The sequence below is a fragment of the Moschus berezovskii genome, chromosome 17, assembly GCF_049115385.1.
Source record: "Moschus berezovskii isolate FMDL1 chromosome 17, NW_MosBer_1.0, whole genome shotgun sequence".
Classification (NCBI taxonomy): domain Eukaryota; kingdom Metazoa; phylum Chordata; class Mammalia; order Artiodactyla; family Moschidae; genus Moschus; species Moschus berezovskii.
Window position 1 is genome coordinate 8,184,591 of NC_142476.1, and position 22,346 is coordinate 8,206,936.

At 38.8% G+C, this 22,346-nt stretch overlaps 1 protein-coding gene across 4 annotated transcripts in view; it reads left to right on the forward strand.

Annotated features, from left to right (window-relative positions):
* The window catches only part of CR2 (complement C3d receptor 2), a 45,224-nt gene extending 23,170 nt beyond the window's left edge, over positions 1–22,054 (forward strand). For 3 of the 4 annotated variants that reach the window (XM_055419938.2, XM_088845159.1, XM_055419941.2), the window contains 14 exons: positions 1,707–1,883; positions 1,979–2,069; positions 2,345–2,421; positions 7,049–7,456; positions 7,829–8,005; positions 8,080–8,167; positions 8,522–8,604; positions 9,587–9,979; positions 11,013–11,198; positions 12,245–12,433; positions 13,399–13,422; positions 15,366–15,441; positions 18,547–18,652; positions 21,335–22,054. In XM_055419938.2, coding sequence (XP_055275913.2) covers positions 1,707–1,883; positions 1,979–2,069; positions 2,345–2,421; positions 7,049–7,456; positions 7,829–8,005; positions 8,080–8,167; positions 8,522–8,604; positions 9,587–9,979; positions 11,013–11,198; positions 12,245–12,433; positions 13,399–13,422; positions 15,366–15,441; positions 18,547–18,637 — 2,060 coding nt within the window. In that variant the 3' untranslated portion in view covers positions 18,638–18,652; positions 21,335–22,054. The remainder of the gene's footprint in view (positions 1–1,706; positions 1,884–1,978; positions 2,070–2,344; positions 2,422–7,048; positions 7,457–7,828; positions 8,006–8,079; positions 8,168–8,521; positions 8,605–9,586; positions 9,980–11,012; positions 11,199–12,244; positions 12,434–13,398; positions 13,423–15,365; positions 15,442–18,546; positions 18,653–21,334) is intronic. The other variant, XM_055419940.2, reaches the window with a different exon arrangement.
* The last annotated feature ends 292 nt before the right edge of the window (positions 22,055–22,346 follow it).

Sequence of the window (22,346 nt, forward strand, 5' to 3'; positions counted from 1 at the left end):
TCAATTCAATTCAGTCACTCAGTCATGTCTGACTCTTTGTGACCCCCATGGACTGCATCACGCCAGGCTTCCCTGTCCATCACCAACTCCCAGAGCTTGCTCAAACTCATGTCCATCGAGTTGGCGATGACATCCAACCATCTCATCCTCTGTCATCCCCTTCTCCTTCTGCCTTCAATCTTTCCCAGCATCAGAGTCTTTTCCAATGAGTTAGCCATTCGCATTCAGTTCAGTTCAGTCACTCAGTCATGTCCGACTCTTTGTGACCCCAGGAATCACAGCATGCCAGGCCTCCCTGTCCATCACCAACTCCCAGAGTCCACTCAAACTCATGTCCATCGAGTCGGTGATGCCATCCAGCCATCTCATTCTCTGTCATCCCCGTCTCCTCCTACCCCCAATTCCTTCCAGCATCAGTCTTTTCCAGTGAGTCAACTCGTCGCATGAAGTAGCCAAAGTATTGGAGTTTCAGCTTTAGCATAAGTCCTTCCAATGAACACCCAGGATTGATCTCCTTTAGAATGGACTGGTTGGATCCCCTTGCAGTCCAAGGGACCCTCAAGAGTCTTCTCCAGCACCACAGTTCAAAAGCATCAATTCTTCGGCGATCAGCTTTCTTCACAGTCCAACTCTCACATCCATACATGACCATGGGAAAAACCATAGCCTTAGCGTCAGTCCTTCCAATGAACATTCAGGGCTGATCTCCTTTAAGATTGACTTGTTGGATCTCCTTTCAGTCCAAGGGATTCTCAAGAATCCTCTCCAGCACCACAGTCCAAAAGCATCAATTCTTTGGCGCTCAGCTTTCTTTATGGTCAGCTTTCATATGTGACTACTGGAAAAACCATAGCTTTGACTATACAGACCTTTGTTGGCAAAGTAATGTCTCTGTTTTTTAATATGCTGTCTAGGTTGGTCATAGGTTTTCTTTCAAGGAGCAAGTGTCTTTTAATTACATGGCTGCAGTCACCATCTGCAGCAATTTTGGAGTCCAAGAAAGTAAAGTCTGTCGCTGTTTACATTGTTTCCTCATCCCTGGGTTGGAATCTTCCCACCTTGCAGACAGAGTCTTTACCATCTAAACCACCAGGGAAACCCAAGGATACTGGAGTGGGTAGCCCATCCTTTATCCAGGGGATCTTCCCAACCCAGGGATCGAACTGGGTTTTCCTGCATTGCAGGTGAATTCTTTACCAGCTGAGCTATCAAGGAAGCCCACCCACACCAAATATAGTGAATATAAGTTATACAGAAGCCTTTTAAAATGCTGTCTGCCATTCATTTTGTGGAAGTATCCTTGGCTGAAAAACATTAGGAATCACTAAATTGTCCATTTCTTTAAAGAAAAAAAAAAAAACTGGGGAAAATGTTTGCTTAACAGTGATTTCTTAAAAGGGACTTCAGCAAAATCCCACCCTACATATAGATCAGAATCTCCCATTAGAAGCATACAAGAGGGTTCCTTAAGACCGGAAGAGACAGCAAATGAGTTGGAGCACTCAGTTGGAATGGAAAACGATCTACAGTAGTCTCAATGCAGAAAAAAAAGATAACCACTGATCTAAAGTTACCCAAAACTGGGCTGCAAGATTACGTCTGTACTGTACAACTGCCACCAGAATGGAACTGTAGCATTGCTAGCAACATCTTTGGCTCAGTTTTTTCTGTTGTTTACATAAGAAAATTCTCTGCCTTTCTTTTAGATTGTCAGGCCCCTCCTAAAATCCTCCATGGGCAAAGGGAAGACAGACACAAGGTTCGCTTTGACCCCGGAACATCCATAAAATACAGCTGTGACCTTGGCTATGTGCTGGTGGGAGAAGAATCCATACGCTGCACTCCTGATGGAGTGTGGATACCCACTGCTCCCACATGCAAAGGTGCCAGGGTCTGAATTTTGACATATATATTTTAAAATTTTTTGGTTTTGAGGTGGCCTTCAGTTGATTTCTCATTCTCCTTTTTTATTTTTTAGTGGCAGAATGTGAACCTGTTGGAAAGCAAGTCTTTAAAAAACCCAAGAACCAATTTATTAGACCAGATGTTAACTCTTCTTGTGATGAAGGGTAAGTGAGGACTCTCAGACTACACTAGGTACACTGCAAGCCCTGTGTTAACAGTTTATCTCAAAGACCTTCTTCACAGGTTTGTGGACATGCTGATCACTCTATTTTTCCATTAATAGAAACTATGCCACTCAGTGGATAGGTTGTGCTGATGGTGGCTACTTTTTTGTTCCTATAGTTGCCTGTCCTGAAAGTAATATGTGCTATTGAGCCAATAACTCTTGCTTAGGGTAATGGTCCACAGATGACAAAATGTCTTGACTCTTTGTCCCTAGGTACCGACTGGGTGAAAGTGTTTATCAGCAATGTCAAGGCACAATTCCTTGGTTTATGGAAATTCGTCTTTGTAAAGGTGAGTAGAAAAATAACAGAGGATCTAGACTAATGTGAGATCAATGAATATGAATAATAGGGGATCAGCTTCCTGTGAGGTTTCTGTTTCAGGCATGTTACGGGATTATGAATATTAGGTTCCATTCTCTTCTCCCTGTCAACAGTTACAGTTGCACAGTTTTGCTTTCTGTTGCCCCCTCGTTGTACTCAGAGCACAGCAATCACTTAATGTGAATGCATTTAGTTACTGATTCTCACATGATATGGGAAAATAAGAGTAATGAGGTCAGGAAGAATATGAACCGTCATCCTGAAGTTTGAGTATACTAGCTTAGTGGAGAGAAAGAGGACTGAGATGGGATCTGAACTCAGATTCTATTCTTACTTATTGACCTAGGGCAATTTATGTAACTTCTCTGAACCCATACCTCTTATCTGTAATGTTGCCATAAGATTGCAGACCTCAAAGTTGTTATAATTAAATGCTACTATCCCTACATTAAGGATGAGAACATTGCCTATCAAAAAGTAGATATTCAATCAACAATAAAAATTCTTGGCTAACCTACCATACCATTGCAACACAAAGACATACCATCTCAAAAAACCTTAATTCTATACTGCTGTGCCATTTATTGACCTATTCAGTTCAGTTTAGTACTAAGTCATATCCGACTTTTTGCGACTCCATGGACTGCAGCACGCCAAGCTGCCCTGTCCATCAGCATCTCCCGGAGCTTGCTCAAACACATGTCTGTCAATTAGGTGATGCCAACCAACCATCTCATCCTCTGGCGTCCCCTTCTCCTCCTGACTTCAGTCCTTCCAGCATCAGGGTCTTTTCCAATGAGTCAGTTCTTTGTATTAGGTGGCCAAAGTATTGGAGCTTCAGCTTCAGAACAGTCCTTCCAATGAATATTCAAGACTGATTTCCTTTAGGATTGACTGATTTGATCTCCTTGCAGTCCAAAGGACTCGCAAGAGTCTTCTCCAACACCACAGTTCAAAAGCATCAATTCTTGGACGCTCAGCTTTCTTTATGGTCCAACTCTCACATCCACACATGACTACTAGAAAAACCATGGCTTTGATTCTCTCTCTCTTTCTCTTTAGTAGCCCAGTCATGTCCAGCTCTTGCAACCCCATGGACTTTAGCTTGCCAGGCTCCTCTGTCCATGGGATTCTCCAGGCAAGAATACTGGAGTGGGTTGCCATTTCATTCTCCAGGGTATCTTCCCGACCCAGGTATTGAACCTGGGTCTCTTGCATTGCAGACAGATTCTTTACAAACTGAGCTATGAGGGAAGCCTTCATAGCCCTCTAGCTTTGACTAGAAGGACCTTTTTGGCAAAGTAACGTTTCTGCTTTTTAATATGCTGTCTAGGTTGGTCATACCTTTTCTTCCAAGGAACAAGCGTCTTTTAATTTCATGGCTGTTGTCACCATCTTCGGTGATTTTGGAGCCCAAGAAAATAAAGTCTCTTACTGCATTGTCTCTCCATCTATTTGCCATGATGGGACCAGATGCCATGATCTTTGTTTTTTGAATGTTGAGTTTTAAGCCAGCGTTTTCACTCTCCTCTTTCACTTTCATCAAGAGGCACTTTACTTACTCTTCACTTTCTGACATAAGGGTGGTGTCATCTGCTTATCTGAGGTTATTGATAGTTCTCCCGCCACTCTTGATTCCAGCTTGGGCTTCATCCAGACCAGCATTTTGCATGATGTACTCTGCATATAAGTTAAACAAGCAGGGTGACACTTTACAGCCTTGATGTACTCCTTTCCCAATTTGGAACTAGTCCGTTGTTCCATATCTGATAACTGCTGCTTCTTGACCTGCATACAGATTTCTCAGGAGACAGGTAAGGTGGTCTGGGGTTCCCATCTCTTTAAGAATTTTCCACAGTTTGTTGTGATCCACACAGTCAAAGGCTTTGGCATAGTCAATAAAGCAGAAGTAGATGTTCTTCTGGAACTCTCAGATGTTGACCTCTGGTTCCTCTGCCTTTTCTAAATCCTGCTTGAATATCTGGAAGTTCTTGGTTCACATACCGCTGAAGCTTAGCTTGGAGAATTTTGAGCATTACCTTACCAGTGGGTGAACATTTATGCAGTAGTGTGAACCTACTTTGGCATTGCCTTTTTTTGGAATTGGAATGAAGACTAACCTTTTCCATTCTTGTGGTCACTGCTGAGCTTTCCAAATTTGCTGGAATATTGAGTGCAGCACTTCCACAGCACCATCTTTTAGGATTTGAAATAGCTTGGCTGGAATTCCATCATCTCCACTAGCTTTGTTTGCAGTGATACTTCCTAAGGCCCACTTGAATTAACACTCTAGGATGTCTGACTACAGTTGAGTGATCACAGGATCGTCATTATCCTAGTCTTGAAGATCTTTTTTGTATAACTCTTCTGTGTATTCTTGCCACCTCTTCTTAATATTTGCCGCTTCTGTTAGGTCCATACCATTTCTGTCCTTTATTGTGCCCATCTTTGCATGAAATGTTCCCTTGGTATCTCTAATTTTCTTGAAGAGATCTCTAGTTTCTTCCCATTCTATTGTTTTCCTCTATTTCTTTGCATTGATCACTGAGGAAGGCTTTCTTATCTCTCCTTGCTATTCTTTGGAACTCTTGATTCAGATGGGTATATCTTTCCTTTTCTCCTTTGCCTTTAACTTCTCTTCTCTTAGCTATTTGTAAGGCCTCCTCACGAAACCATTTTGACTTTTTGCATTTCTTTTTCTTTCAGATGGTCTTAATCACTGCCTCCTGTACAATGTCATGAACTTCTGTCTTCAGGCACTCTATCAGGTCTAATCCCTTGAATCTTTTTGTCACTTCCACTGTATAATCATAAGCGATTTGATTTAGGTCTTATCTGAATGGCCTAGTGGTTTCCTCTACTTTCTTCAATTTAAGTCTGAATTTTGCAATAAGGAATTCATGATCTGAGCCACAGACAGCTTCCAGTTTTGTTTTTGCTGAATGTATAGAGCTTCTCCATCTTCACCTGGAAAGAATATAATCAATTTGATTTTGTTATTGACCATCTGGTGAGGTCCATGTATAGAGTCATCTCTTGTGTTGTTGGAAAAGGTATTTGCTATGATCAGTTCATTCTCTTGGCAAAGCTCTGTTAACCTTTGCCTTGCTTCATTCTGTACTCCAAGACCAAACTTGCCTGTTACTCCAGGTATTTCTTGACTTCCTACTTTTTCATTCCAGTCCCCTGTGATGAAAAGGATATCTATTTTATGTGTTAGTTCTTGAGTTAGTTAGAGGGTCTTATAGTCATCCTAGAATCATTCAACTTCAGGTTCTTCAGCATTAGTGGTTGGTGCATAGACTTGGATTACTGTGATGTTGAATTGTTTGCCTTGGAAATGAACAGAGATCATTCTGTCATTTTTGAGATTGCACCCAAGTACTGCATTTCGGACTATTTTGTTGACTTTGAGGGCAACTCCATTTCTTCTAAGGGATTCTTATCCACAGTAATAGATGTATTGGTTATCTGAACTAAATTCTCCCATTCCAGTCCGTTTTAGTTCGCTGATTCCTAAACTGTTGATGTTCACTCTTGTCTTCTCGTTTGACCACTTCCAGTTTACCTTGATTCATGGAACATTCCAGGTTCCTATGCTATATTGTTCTTTACAGCATCGGACTTTACTTCCATCACCAGTCACATCCCCAACTGGGCATTGTTTTCACTTTGGTTCTGTCTCTTCATTCTTTCTGGAGTTATTTCTCCACTCTTCTCCAGGAGCATATTGGGCACCTACCAACTAGAGGAGGTCATCATTAAGTATCGTATCTTTTTGCCTTTTCATACTGTTCATGGGATTCTCAAAGAAAGAATACTGAAGTGATTTGCCATTTCCTTCTCCAGTGGACCACATTTTGTCAGAACTCTCCACCATGACCCATCTGTCTTGGGTGGCCCTGCATGGCATGGCTCATAGTTTCATTGAGTTAGACAGGTTGTGGTCCCTGTGGGTTAGTTTTCTGTGATTGTGATTTTCATTCTGTCTGCTTATTGACCTACTGGTTGTTATAAAAAGAATCTTTTTCTTAATAATTTGCTATCAGACTTTAGTCACAATATGATATTTATATCAGTTCAGTTCAGTTCAGTCGCACAGTCGTGTCCGACTCTCCACGACCCCATGAATCACAGCACGCCAGGCCTCCCTGTCCATCACCAACTCCCGGAGTTCACCCAAACTCATGTCCACAGAGTCGGTGATGCCATCCAGCCATCTCATTCTCTGTCATCCCCTTCTCCTCCCGCCCCCAACCTTTCCCAAGATCAGAGTCTTTTCCAGTGAGTCAACTCATCGCATGAGGTTGGCCAAAGTATTGGAGTTTCAGCTTTAGCATCAGTCCTTCCAATGAACACCCAGGATCGATCTCCCTTAGAATGGACTGGTTGGATCTCCTTGCAGTACAAGGGACTCTCAAGAGTCTTCTCCAATACCACAGTTCAAAAGCATCAGTTCTTCAGTGCTCAGCTTTCTTCACAGTCCTCACCCACATTCTCTAGGAAACCTGAAAACGGGTTTATAATCAGCTTCATTTCATTTCTTTTGTGTTTAATACTGAACAGAATTGTACAGTAAGTTTTCCTTTCTCCAGATATCACCTGCCCACCACCTCCTGTGATCTACAATGGAGTACACACAGGCAGCTCTTCAGAAGATGTCCTGTATGGAACCACAGTCACTTACACATGCTACCCTGGGCCAGAGGGAGGAGTGAAGTACAGCCTCATCGGGGAGAGCACAATTCGTTGTATAAGCAACGATCAAGAGACAGGCATCTGGAGTGGCCCTGCTCCTCTCTGTGAACTTTCCCTCCCTGATGTTCAGTGCTCGCATGTCCATGTTGCAAACGGACACAAGATATCTGGCAAGGAAGCTCCATATTTCTACAATGACAGTGTGATATTCAAGTGTGATGATGGATTTATTTTGAAGGGCAGCAGTCAGGTTCGTTGCAAAGCCAATAACACCTGGGATCCTGAAATACCAGTTTGTGAAAAAGGTAAAAATCAAGTGGAGAAAAAATGGAGGTATTTATTTGTTTTTTCTTGTTTGTTACCTCCCACCCAAAGATAGAGCTATGGGAAAAAGCAAAGGGGCATAGATTACCATCCCATTCTGTATTAATACAGTCTATTTGTGTTGTATATGTTCTTTATCCTAATGCTCCCTTGGATATGGGATATAGTCAGGGTAGATAATTCAGAGGATCTGTTTTTAAGGCGCCAGTTTCCTTCAAAAGAGCAGAAAGCACTCAGTAATGAATAAGGGCTTGATCTTTTGCTTAAAAGTTTCAGATTGTCTTTTGTCAAATGTTGTGTACTTAGTGTTCTTGAGTTTTTGTTGGTATTTATGTGGGAAGTTTTCTCTCCAGGCTGTCAGCCACCCTCTGGGCTCCACCATGGTCGGCATACAGGTGGAAATAGGGTCCTCTTTGTCTCTGGGATGACTGTAGACTACACCTGTGACCCTGGTTACTTGCTTGTGGGAAACAGATCCATTCATTGTATGCCTTCAGGAAACTGGAGTCCTTCTGTCCCTCAGTGTGAAGGTATTTTCAGTTCCTGAGTTGTCTTTCTCTTTTATTTCAAGCATATATAAGTAATTTCAACTTTGCTCCTCTAGAAGCACAATGCCAACCTTTGAAAGAAGATGTTCAAGAACGTCCAGTTGGTTCACTTGTGGTACCAGCTAATACATCTTGCCAAGATGGGTTAGTAAGATTCATTTTCATAAAGGGTCTCCATCTTGCTTTGTGCATTAATTCTAGCCTCAATTTGTCCTGGTGACTCCCTTTTGAGGTTCTTTGTTGTCACACTAACAGAGGATGCAAGGTTCTAAAGACCTAACTAGCATCAGTAACTTTTCAATCCTTTCTTGACATGGAAATGTCTTTGCTGTGATCACTCTAAGTCTAAAGCAGTTTTCTTACTTGAAGGGCCAAGACTTTTGACTCTTCTGCATCAAAGTTCTTATTTAGAAGTACCTCTATATTAGTGGTTTGTGGAGGCTAGGTTTCAGAGATGTGATTTTTAAGAAGAGAAAATGTATTATAATCTCTCTCTAGGTACAAGATGACTGGATACACTTATCAGAAATGTCAAGATGATGAAAATAGGGTTTGGTTCCAAAAGATTCCACTTTGTAAAAGTAAGTTTAAAAAAAAAAAAGTCCATGGGTTTGTAGAGAGGTAAAGAGGACAGGTCACTGCAGAGCTACTTTATGCCTCAGCAGTGTATGTGTTCTAGCTTAGTTTATATAAAAAATATTTTAGTATTTAGATAGTACTGACATTGGGAAACAAAACTGTCAAGTCGGAAATGAATACAGTTGACCCTCTGTATTTGCAGGCTTCATAACTGTGTATCAACCAACTGCAAATAATATATATAATATATATATTTTAAATCCTGAAAGTTTCCAAAAGCTAAACTTGAATTTGCTTTGTGCTGGGTACTATTTACCTAGCATTTACATTGTATTTGTAAATATTTAGATAGCATTTATGTTGTATTCAGTATTATAAGTCATCTAGAGGTGATTTAAAATACATAGGAGGCTGTGCATAGGTTAAATGCGAACACTATGCCATTTTATATAAGGAGCTTAAGCCTCCTTGGAATTTGGTACTGATGGGGGACCCTGAATCAATCCCTTGTGGATATCAAGGAATGACTGTATTTGCAGTAGGCCTGCTAATTGCTAAAAATTAAAAAAATAACAATGTAAACTATTTACTTCATGGGAATGTAGCTGTATTTATTCCTTTCTCTATATTTATACTCTATTTTCTGAATTATTTTGGAATGAGTATGTATTATTTATAGAGTCAAAAAATCCGATAAAGTTTTTTAAAGAAAGCATGATCCAGCATCTAAAATTTAAATAACTTTATGTGTGCTCAGTCACTCAGCCATGTCCAACTCTGCAACCTCATGGACTGTAGCCTGCCAGGCTCCTCTGTCCATGGAGTTTTCCAGGCAAGAATGGAGTGGATTGCCATTTCTTCCTCCAGGGAACAACTTTATAGCTATGTGCAGTACACACAATTGCATAGTTGTATTTGTATCTGAATGAAGACTGTCCACCATGGTGTACCAGCTGAAGTAGAATTTCCTGTTCTCTTCTGCAGTTATCCACTGTCAGGCTCCACCAGTGATTAATAATGGGAGGCACAGGGGTGTGCTGGCAGAAAGCTTTCGATATGGAGATGAAGTCTCTTATGAATGTGATCAAGGATTTGATCTCCTGGGAGAGAAAAGTATACGGTGCATAAGTGATTCTAAAGGACACGGATCTTGGAGTGGACCTGTCCCGCAGTGTTTAAAATCTCCTCCTGTGACTCACTGCCCTAACCCAGAAATCATGCATGGACACAAGCTAAATAAAACTTATTCTTCATATTCCCACAATGACATATTACATATTGCCTGCAATCCGGGCTTCATCATGAATGGCAGTCACTTGATTAGATGCCATACCAACAACAAATGGGTGCCAGGTGTACCAACTTGCATCAAAATGGGTAAGATATTTTAAGGAATAAAATATGAGGTGTTACATAGAATTTTTAAAACGGGGTTTTGAATCTGCACTTGCCATTTCGCTTATAGAAAGGCAAGTTAAAAGCTTAGGTAATCATATTATTTTACAAAATACTTGCTTGTCTTATTTTCTCAGCTCGTTTTTTGTTTTCCCTTTTCTTTCCAAGCATGTTGACAAAAGGTACATGAAAGGATAATGGTTAACTTCTAAATTGATGGGATCTTCCAAATTTATTATTTTTATTAGTTTGGAATGGCAACAATGCACATACCTTTTCCAGCAAATGTTTGGCAGTAACATTGCTTGATAATTTCATATTTAAGGCTGTGCTATCAGCCAGAAAGAGATATTTGAGTATTCTGGAGAATTGAGCTAGCCTTAAAACCCAGTTAATTGTCTTTTAATTTTAGTTGTCATTGGTAGTTTTATCCCTGTCAGCGGCTATCTGCAACAGAGAATGCCAACTGGCAACCAAGAACTGAATTCAGAACTGTTTATTTTGTCTAGCACAGCAGTCTTACTTTAAGTGAGACCCATCTCTACTGCCCAAGATCAACCATGAATCTGTGATACAGTGAGGATCCCCTTTGCTTTCCTGCAAGGTACCAGTAGCTTGAATTAGGCAGTGGCTGTCATTTTTAGAAAGACAGGTGCTCTAAAACTTGGCATCACTTCCTGGTGCCTGTAGATATTTGAAGGTGTGACACTTGACTACAATCTTTTTATCATTTAAAGAGAAAAGATTACTGTTCTTTGATAGATTACAATTGTAGGCTGCAACCACTGATGTTTCATTATCTTACTTTTGACATTTCCTTTCAGATCATATATGGCGTAGGTATGAAATGCAAATATCTGTCCTATACCGATTGGTTTGGGTGGAATGAGTATTTTTGGATACTGATCAGTTGGCTTGTTGCCTGTCTTCTTTCTGTTTTGTTATCAACTACAGAGAGTATTGGCTATTTGTTCCTCCGTACTAAATTAAAAATCCTTTCATATTGATGTGTAAGCTTTCTTAGGCTGTCAACGTCCATTTAAGATCTCCCATGGAAATCATACTGGTGGAGACATAACTCGATTTTCTCCTGGAATGTCAATCCTATACAGCTGCAACCAAGGTTACCTGCTTGTAGGAGAGGCACTCCTTCTTTGCACACATGAAGGAACCTGGAACCGACCTGCCCCATATTGTAAAGGTGTGCTCTCTATTAGTTTTCTTATTTTATAAATAAAATTTGTTCCAAGTAGATATTTTCAGTTAAGTACTTTCAACTTAAAATAGCCAAATAGATACACTGATTGGATCATTTAATTAATGTATTTAATTGGATTAATAGATGAAGTAATCTAAATATTGCAAAATAAAGAAAATGGCTGAAGGCCTAGTCTATATGAGCTATCAATATGTAGTCATTTAAATATGGAAAGATGAAGTCTTTATGTAGATTAAACAACTAGTACAGATTGATTGTGCACTATGGTTGCAGTTATGAAAAGTGTGCATTTGACAAAATACTCCTAAAAAATAATTTTTGAGCATATTTCCCTGTAAGTGGTGGTGGGATTATGGGTACACTTATAAAAGTTTCAGAATGTTATTTTTACTGTCATAAATAGTGCGTATGGAATATGAGTGGTGAGTTAACACTAAGTTGGGCTCTTAGGGCACACAGCACTTTGCATTCCTTCTGTCATTTAATCCTCATGAGAATCGTATGAGATTAGTGTCATTACTCCTGTATTATTGATGAGGTTCTAGTAGAATGGAGAGATTTATAACTTATACAGAGTCAAAGAACTTGAAAGCCCTAGAGTTAGGTTCAAACCCAAAATCTCACACTATTGGCCACTACACTGAAAAGACAAAAGAAGAAAAGAGGAAGCATTCACATGTAAGAAGAACTGGAAAACAAGAATAGAAGTTGAGGAAATAATTCAGAAGTCTTAACATTACTCATTTGGCCTGCATCATTGCTCTAAAAAGCCACAAAAATTATTCATTATTGGTTTAGAGACTAAAGCACAAGAAAGAAAGTGATTTGATAACCGGGGTGTTATTGAGGTAGATGGCTGACACTAAAAGTCTATGCCTAGGATATAATTTTGTGTTATTTCAGTGAAGTTTTACTAACTGAGAATAGAATAAATTGGTTTCATAAATCTTTCCATTAAGGACAGTATCTACATTCTTAGTAAAAAGTCAAAATATGACACAGATTCAATTAGATTCCTTTAATTTCAGAGGTGAACTGTAGCTTCCCAGAGCATATAAATGGAATCCAGAATGGGCTGGAGCCTGGAAGAATGTATCAATATGGAGCTGTTGTCACTTTAGTATGTGAAGACGGGTATACCCTAGAAGGCAGTCCCCAGAGCCAGTGTCAGGAAGATCACCGATGGAACCCTCCCTTGGCTGTTTGCAAATCACCCAGTAAGTGCAAAGAGCTTCTCTGCAGCTTCTACTTGTTTCACTGGAAAGAAGAGACGGAGGGTTAGCCCTCAATTTTAGTCCCTAAAAGGGACTCCTGGGTTTTAAATTGACATAGGTTTGTGATCAGTGGTATAGTAACAGAAGAATTTGAAGTCAGTGGTCTATTGTAGTAAAAGTGAGACTTTCTGAAGATTGGGAAAGTAAAGAAAGAATATAAAGAGAGATGAGCACTGATTTAAAAAGTGCAAAACTAACAGCCTTATACAGTGGTCCTTTGGTATCCTCAGGGGAATTGGTTCTAGGACCCAAAAATCTGCAGATTCTCAAGTCCCTTATGTAAAATGGCATAGTATTTGCATATAATCTGTGCACATCCTCCCATATACTTGAAATCATTTCTATATTATTTATAATACCCAATGCAATGTAAATGCTATGTAAATAGATGCTGGGCTCACAGTGTGAGCTTTGCTTTTTGGAACTTTCTGGAATATTTTACTTTTTCAAATATTTTTGATTAGTGGTTGATTGAATCCACAGATACAAAAGACAGACTGTATTTTGAAAGAGGTTGCTCCTGAGACTTCTGCTATTGCTGAATGAAACTTGATTTATAAGTGCTTACTGATATGACAGGGACCTCCAAAACTATGCTAACTAACCTGTTGTAATGGTTGTTTGCATTCTGACCTGAAATCCTTGACTATAAATTTGAGTTTATTGGTTTGTTTTTTTTCCATGAATGAACTACCTCACCTTAAAGTGGAAAAAATTTTAAAGGCCAATGAAGTTGTTATATAAAGAATGAAGAAAGATTGGGTATAATTCAGTGTTCTGATACATCTTTTTAAGTTGACTTAAAGAAGAGGGATCTGAATGTTAATTTCTGGGATATCCGCAGTATTTGGAGCTACGTGGAGCCATGCAACTAGACTAATGTTTTCATGATTTTGTATTTTCCTTAGGTTCACTTGCTCCTCTTATTGCTGGTAAGTTTTCTTAAATTCTTCAATAAAACTTCTAATGGTAATTTATACAAATGTATGTAAAATTTGAGGCCCTGGAGAAATATCAACAAACTCAGATATGCAGATGACACCACCTTTATGGCAGAAAGCAAAGAAGAACTAAAGAACCGCTTGATGAAAGTGAAAGAGAAGAGTGAAAAAGTTAGCTTAAAACTCAACATTCAGAAAACTAAGATCATGGCATCTGGTCCTATCACTTCATGGCAAATAGATGTGGAAACAATGGAAACAGTGACAGACTTTATTTTGGGGAGCTCCAAAATCACTGCATATGATGACTGCAGCCAAGAAATTAAAAGATGCTTGCTCTTTGGAAGAAAAATTATGACCAACCTAGACAGCATATTAAAAAGCAGAGACATTACTTTGCCAACAAAGGTACGTCTAGTCAAAGCTTTGGTTTTTCCAGTAGTCATGTATGAATGTGAGAATTGGACTATAAAGAAAGCTGAGTACTGAAGAATTGATGCTTTTGAACTGTGGTATTGGAGAATACTCTTGAGAGCCCCTTGGACAGCAAGGGGATCCAACCAGTCCATCCTAAAGGAAATCAGTCTTGAATATTCATAGAAAGGACTGATGCTGAAGCTGAAACTCCAATACTTTGGCCACCTGATGTGAAGAACTGACTCATCTGAAGAGACTCTGATGCTGGGAAAGACTGAAGGCAGGAGGAGAAGGGGATGACTGAAGATGAGATGGTTGGATGGCATCACCAACTCAATGGATATGACTTGGAGTAAGCTCTGGGAGTTGGTGATGGACAGGGAAGCCTGGAGTGCTGCAGTCCATGGGGTCTCAAAAAGTCAGACACGATTGAGCAACTGAACTGAACTGATAAGTGCTATGCTTAGTCGCTCAGTTGTGTCAAACTCTTTGCGACCCTATGGACTGTAGTACACCAGGCTCCTCTGTCCATGGAATTCTCCAGGCAAGAATACTAGAGTGGGTTGCCATTCCTTTCTCCAGGGGATCTTCCCAACCCAGGGATCCAATCCAGGTTTCCCGCATTGCAGGCGTATTCTTTACCATCTGAGCCACCAGAGAAGCCCTGTATCCTGCCTGTTAAGTTTTTTCATTTGAACTCATGAGAAATTGTACTTTTTTTTTTAAAGTGTTCTAAGGATCTTTTAATGTGCACTTTACATCACAAACTGTCACTTTTCGATAGGAAGAAATGAATGACTTGATCAGCTACTCCCAGTTTTTAGTTCAAAAGTTTAGGTTTACTAAAGGTTTGGGCTTCCCATATGGTGCAGAGATAAAGAATTAACTTGTCAGTGCGGAAGATGCAAGAGCTGTGGGGTCAATCTCTCGGTTGAGAAGATACCCTGAAGGAAATGACAACCCACTTCAGTATTCTTGCTTGGAGAATTCTATGACAGAGGTGCCTCACAGGCTATATAGTCCATGGGGTCGCAGAGTCTGGCATGACTGAGTTACTGAGCACCACACACAAAACTTTCATTTAACTATTGGTCTTTTGCATGATTTGGTTGCTATCAAAACAGACTCGTTTATTCTGCAGTGGCAAAATATATTTCACAACTGAGAGTTAAATGTTGTATGAAAAGTCATGGAATCCTGGTGTCCTGAGCTCCTAATTTCACTTCAGTGACAAGATTATTACTAATAAAACTGAAAAGAACAGAAAAGCTGAACCTGAACTTGACTGGAACCTTGTGGTCAAATGCTTGATACTTTAGAATAAATATGAACTGTATTAAATCCAAAACTTAAGCCCACATACAACTATTTGGGAATTTAGCATCTGTATGGTTGAAGTAGAATAAGCAAAAAAGTCACATAACATTTTCCCCACCACTAGGAACAGGCCCCACAATCACTTCAAAACAATGTAGGTCACATTTTTCTATGATTTAATACTCTGTTTTGTATTTTAGGTTTTTCTGCAGGGGTAATAGCTCTTTTCTGCTTGGGTGCTGTCACCTTACGCATGATATTAAAACACAGAGAACGGTAAGTTTGATGCCTGCTTGACCAAAATGCACAGAAGATTTTGACTTCTTTCCTGAAACTAAACACAGAAGCACAAGTAAAATGAAATAAACACTACAATGTGATAACTGGAATAAGGTATCTTGTTCTTACAGAAAGGATCTTATGGAAACTGCAGAATATTCTGATAAGTGCAAAGGATACACTTTTAGCAAATGATATCATCAGGTATCAGCTAGGGAATGTTCTGTGTGTCCAGGTTCTTAAGGATCAATAAATGTTAGTGATAGGGAGGATAATCAGGTAAAGTCTAACCAAATCTCAGATAACTTCCAGTGGAGGATGACCAAATCATGTCATCACAAACATGTCACCCACAAACTCCCAGCAAAATTACTTTAACAAGCCACATCACTTGGATCTATCTAAATGATTTGATTGCACTGTTCACAGTTCTATAATGCCTAGTGTAGGCATCAGACATGAAGGGGGTTACATTGAAATTTTGTAATAATGGCATATTGAACCTGAATAGTTTGTTTTAAATCTGGAAGGTCCTAAGCACAGAAGGTCTGGCAAGGGTCTACAGTCGACTCTTAGACAGTAGTGTTTATCAGAGTTTATCACATAACCTTGGTTTTGTGAATGATTTCAGGAGAAATGGTGTTCTGTGAACAAATAAGATTGGGAAATACTTCATTCTACATTTTTCTCATGGGGATTCACAGTGACCATGAGACTATTTAAGGTCCTACACTAAAGAAGCCTATTTAATTTTTCAAAAGCTAGTCTCTCAGACAAGTTGGGCTGCTGAACTATTTTCTCATAAAATGCCTTTAACATCTCATGGGACTGATGTTTAACAGTCTTGGGGAAAGATGGTCTGAAAGTTAGATCATCAAAAGACTTGTATGCCATGACAAGGAGTTGGTGTTTACCCTGTAGAATCTTAAGCAAAGAAACAATATGTTCAGATTTTTCTTTTTTAAAAAAGGGGCAGTACTGAGTTGTCAACCAAAGCAGCAGTGGTGAGGATCAAGAGGATGCAATAGATGTAAGAAATATCTTCAAGGGCTTCCCCGGTGGTCCAGTGGTTAAAACTTCACCTTCCAATGAAGGGGTATATGTTCAATACCTGGTTGGGAACCAATATTCCACATGCCCGCTGACCAAAAAATCAAAACATAAACAGAAGCAGTATTGTAATAAACTCAATAAAGACTTTTAAAATGGTTCCCATCCAAAAAACCCTAAAAGGAAATATTTTCACTATGAAGACAATAGGCTTTTCAGGATTTCAGTTCAGTCACTCAGTTGTGCCTGACCCTTTGTGACCCCATGGACTGTAGCACACCAGGCCTCCCTCACCAACACCCGGAGTTCACTCAAACTCATGTCCATCGAGTCAGTGATGCCATCCAGCCATCTCATCCTCTGTTGTCCCCTTCTCCTCCTGCCTTCAATCAGTATTTCAGGGTTTAGTGAATTGCTAAATGTGGGAAGAAGGGGACACAAAGCATGAATCAAGTGGGTGCCACTGGACTGATGCAATGGTTCACCAAAAACGGAGAGGGACAGGTTTGTGGGGGAAAATGGTGCAGTTCTGATCTGCTACTTCCAGGCACCCTCTTCCAGGACTCAAGAGAGAGGCCTGGACTCAGGTAGATGATGCTTAAATCACAATTGTAGCCTTGGTACCAAACAGAAAATAGAAGATTAGAACAAGGACGAAAACAGATCTAAAATGACAGTAATACTTAAAAGGCAAGAGGGGGAAGGAATTGTCAGAAGTAACAGGAAAGTTGGGAGAAAATGGCTTCATAGAATTCAGGAGAGTTACAGGTCGTAAGAAAACAAACACAGAGATGTCATCTGCATGGCTTTTCTCACAGGAAGTTAGAACATAATTTTAGTCAAGAGTAATTTAAATACAAATTTAAATAAATAGAAAAGGTGGTCTCTATCTCCTTCCTTCTTTTTTCAAAATTTGCTATCAGAGCATTACATGTGTAGGAAAATTTGTAAACTTTGGGAACACCTATAACCTCAAATAATTTATAATATTCCTGTCTGATTATTAAAGTTATTAACAAAGTTATTAACAGGTTTATATCAAATACTATACATAAGAACCGCAGTTGATTATGAACTAAACATATATGTTAAATTAAACTCCTAAGCATCACTCATTTTATTTCCATTTTCTAACTAACTTCAGTTTAGTTTCTTATACTTAATATAGACATTTGAACTGCCTTAAATACTTTTTGTAAGTAAGATGAGTAATGGATCATTTAAAAATCAATGTCTACTAACAAAATTAAGTATTTTGAAGTTCTTCAAACGTGTGAAGAAGAGACTATGTTATTCTCTTCTTGCCTTCTAAGATGTTTCAATAAAACCTAAATCTCACATTAACCTAAAAATTATTTTTTGTAATAATTTTAATGTCTCTTCCTGCTAAATATGTAAATTGACCTCTTAAATGTGATAGTGAGTGGCAAGTTGTAAGTACCCTTAGCGGTAATCTTTCTTCCCTAGTAATTTTGTATTATTTTATCTCAGAGTTCTGCATGATAGTACAATCACATTTTGCTGTTTTTTGTTAATTTTGACAAACTGTTTTAGAAGCACAGCAAAGTACATGTGCCTTGAAAGAAAAAAAGTAAAAATGTCTTAAAAGTCATTCAAAATTTTAGTGCTGCATGATTATATAAGGATTTTGAATTAAATATCAAATATAAAAAATTTCTTTTTAAGTTAGATTGGAAGATTGTTCCTCCAAAGGTAAATTTATGATCGTATTATAAAGTGAAAGCTTCTTTATAGCTTTTTCAATCTGGGAGTCCTAATTATTAGTCATTAAAAGAGCTGGATAAAACTGCCTAATGTAAACTTCTGATTTGGATACTTAGTAGCTTAGCAAATTATTTTTATGGGTCTTTCCAAAAAATAGGGATTATAGTGATTACTTCATAAGATAGTTAGGACAATAAAATGAAATCATCCATGAAAAGTACTTACCACGTGTTGGGAATTGCAAAAACAACTGTTACTCCTTTATAGTAATCTTGGCCAATGAGTAAATAATTAATTCTTTTCTTTTCTTTTTTTTTTGCCATTTAGCAATTACTATACAAATACAAATCATAAAGAAGATGTTCATTTAGAAACACTAGACGTATACTCTGTTGACCCATACAGCCCAGCAAACTAATCAGAAGACAAACAGGTATCTAATGAAGTTTTAAATATTCTTATTAATTTCTATGTCAAAATTTCTTTCAATTTATATTTATCAATAAGCAGAGTACTAAATATATATGGGTCTGTTGCATAGGTCTTTAATAATTATGCACAGAATCTGTTAACTTACTTCACATTGCCAACTCATGTCCCTATTTTTTTTTAATTTATTCAACTATTCAACAAATATTTAAATGAATAGAAAATAAGAATCAATCAATCAATAAATATTGTGAGAAAAAATAAGCCAGAAAAGGGGCTAGATAGGGAAGGATAGTTAGAAGCGAAGTCCTCACTAAGGAAACGACAGTTCAGCAAAGACTAGTGTGAAGAAAGGACTCAGCCTTGTAGAGGAAGAAAGAACAGTAAGTACAAAGATCATATAAGGTGGTATGTTCCTGCTGTGCTAGAGACACACACGGGAAGGAGGGTGAAGATTGTTGGTCCTATAGAGTATGCTAGGTCATTGTAATGAACCTGGTGTTTATTCTGAGATGAGAATCATTGAAGGATTTGAAGCAGGGAAGCAAATGATCACTTTAAGTGCTGCATCAGGGACAGAGTTGTAGGTGCCAGGGGTGAAAGATGGGGCCTCCAGGTGGACGCTATCACAAAACTCTAATAAGTTGTAAATGGCTACTACCAGCCTGCTGAAGATAGGTCAGATTCTTTGTGCATTTTTGAGATAGTGACAGTAGAATTTGCTGACAGTTTGTATCAGGGTATGAGAGAAAGGGAGAATTCAGTGATGATGCCTGGATTTTTTGGCCTGTGCAGCTCGAAGTATAGAATTGCCGTTACTTAAGACAACTGAGAATGAAATCAGGACTGGAGAGAAACATGAGCAGTTCACTTTGGAGATGTTAAATGTAAGATATCTAACAGATATCCACATACAGGTGCTAAAAGATAGCTGGATGTACAACTCAACATTTTAGGAATAGGACCAGACTTGGGATACAAAGTTGGGTCTTGTCAGTGTATGGATATACAGAATAATGAAACCGAGTAAGGTCAATAAAGGGAGTGAGATAGGCAAGGGAAGAATACGGGTCCAAATGCCGAGCCCTGGCTCCTCCAATATTAGAAGTCATGGAGTGGGAAGGAGCTGACACAGGAGCATAGAAGCCGCTCTGATACAGGAGGGAACCCCAGAGTGTGGTGTTCCAGGAGGCATGCAAAGAGAGGACACTAAGGAGGAGGGAGCAATAGACCCTGTCGAATGTGCTGATAGATCAAGCAACATCACTGTGAAAACTGACCTGTGTTTAGTATAAGATTTGCTGGTAATCTTGATAAGAACAGTTTTGGCGTAGAGGAAAAGAAGCAAATTGGAGTTGACTGAAGTGAGTTTAAGAGAGAATGAAAGGAGAGAAATTGGAGATTTCTCTTTCAAGGATTTTTCCTATAGAGAGGAGCAGATAAGTAGAGTAATGGCAAGGATAAGAAGCAACGGGACATATTTGTAAGAATGGAGAAATAGCTGCTATTCCTATAAGCTGAAGAGAATGATCTAGGGGGAAGGAAGGAAATGACAGAGAAAGAAAAGGAAAAACTGTGGGAGCAATGTCCTAAGCTAGGAGGAATGGGATCTAGTGTTCAAGCAGGAGGTAGATCTTAGTGACAGGAAAGGTGGAACACAGGGGAGCAGATGAAGGCAGGTGGGGAGATGTGATTGAGAAAACACATGTAGAAGTTCTCTTCCAATGCCTCTGTTTTCTCAGTGAATATAAAGCAAAATGACCAGCAGACAGGGAGATTAGAAAAGGAGATGTTAAAAACTCGAGGAGAAGGTATTAATTCATCACCATGAGAGGTGAAGCCTGAATGATAGGGAGTACAGAAAGGTTGACAGGCAACATGAAGAGACCCTTTGAGGTTTCCAGGAGAAAATGGGGTGAACAGTTGAAGGTTTGCTAAGCCCAGGCCTTATGCTAAGGCTCTTTCACGCCTTATCTCATTTAGCCTTCACTGCAACTTTAAAAGGTGGGTATTATTTCAAGGTAATACCTGAGCGGGCATATAATATCCTAGGTTACAAAACCAAGGAAAAAGATTTTCTTGACCAAAGACTCAGGGTCAGTAATTGACAAAGGTAGAATTCAAGCTCAAATCTGACGTCAAGCTGCTTTCTCCTATGTAAGTTATAAAATATAAAATGAAGATATACCACCTCTACCCTATTGGAACACATTTTAGTCAGAAAAATAAGACATATACACATCATAGTGTAACATTAAGTGCCATAAACTAGACACAGAAACTGCTGTGGCAATTGAGGAAGAAAAGATTCCTTGTTGCTGATGAGCTGCAGAAAAAGAGAAGAGGACAGGAGAGACTATGCCAGAGTGATCTCTAAAACCAAAGCCCTGGAGGCCCAAAGTAAAGCTATCGTGTAAATGTTTGTTGAATGAATATTTGAGTAAGTTAGTATGAGACCATTGTTTTAATTTCTTCCTCATTTATTTTCATTCATATCTATCAATGCAAAATTTAATTATTATTTGCTTTGCTTCATGTAATATGATGGACCATTTAATTGAATGATGCTCCATTGTTTATAGCACTTGTAATTGGTATATATAGAGATAAGGTTAACACTCATACTTAAACTGAGTTGCATCACTGCTTTCCTTCTGCCTCCTAAATAGAAATTAATCTATTTCAGTATGCCTCATTGCTTGGAACCCAACTGAACATCAGTTGGAAAGAAACCATTCTACTATCAACAAGTGGATTAGTATGGTCTCAACATCAGTGAGATTGTTTCATAAAATTTAACTCCTATATGCAATCAGTCTCAAGCAGAACAAGGAAAAGTTGCTTGATGATGGTAAAGATGGGAGCCCAGTTTTACTGGTTTTCTCTTCAAGGACTTTTTGAAGCCTCTCCTGTGATGTACCTGGAGACAGGCTATGGCTTTAAACAGTTACATATTTCTGAAGAAGTGTCACATTTTTAAGGAAGGCACTAAAAAGAGCTTTCCTTGTGTCTAGAAAGAATCTAGACATATATATTGTAATCAGCATACTTACTGTTAGCATATACTTTTAATTATAGTGTGGTTTTAATTATTTAAGCAAAGTATGAAGCATATCCTGTGGTTAGGATAGGCATACATTTGTTGGGAAGCCTGTTTTTACTTTAATAAGAGCATCTTTCTCTGATTTTGTTAAACATCTCACTTTTATTTCCACTTGATTTGAGTTTTTCTCATCAAATATATTTTGCCTTTCTATAATCACTCAGTGATTCCAGTTTGCACATCTTTTTTAAAATTATGGGAGTCCAGTTTTAATTCTGAAGCTTAACTCTGAAGTAACTATAGTCGCTTGTAAAATGTCATTTGATAATGTGTCATTCAAATAAATTTTATCTTAAAAAAAAACTTGCCTTTTGTGATCTTTTTTCTGCAATCAATGAACTCTTGAATAGCAGACATAGTTTAGGGTTTTTAGAGTTTCTGATTTAACAATTTTGCATCCTGGAGCCCACCATTTTGTCATGTTAGTCAAACTCTTAACCCACAAACTGAATTCCCTCATCCTCAACACTTATCCAGCAACACCTTCCCCCAGTGCACTCATTATCTCCCACCACACTCCAAATCTGGCTGTCAGTGTTCTCTGTTCCAATATTTAAATTATTGAGAAAATAAAATCTTGCTCATTCACTACCAC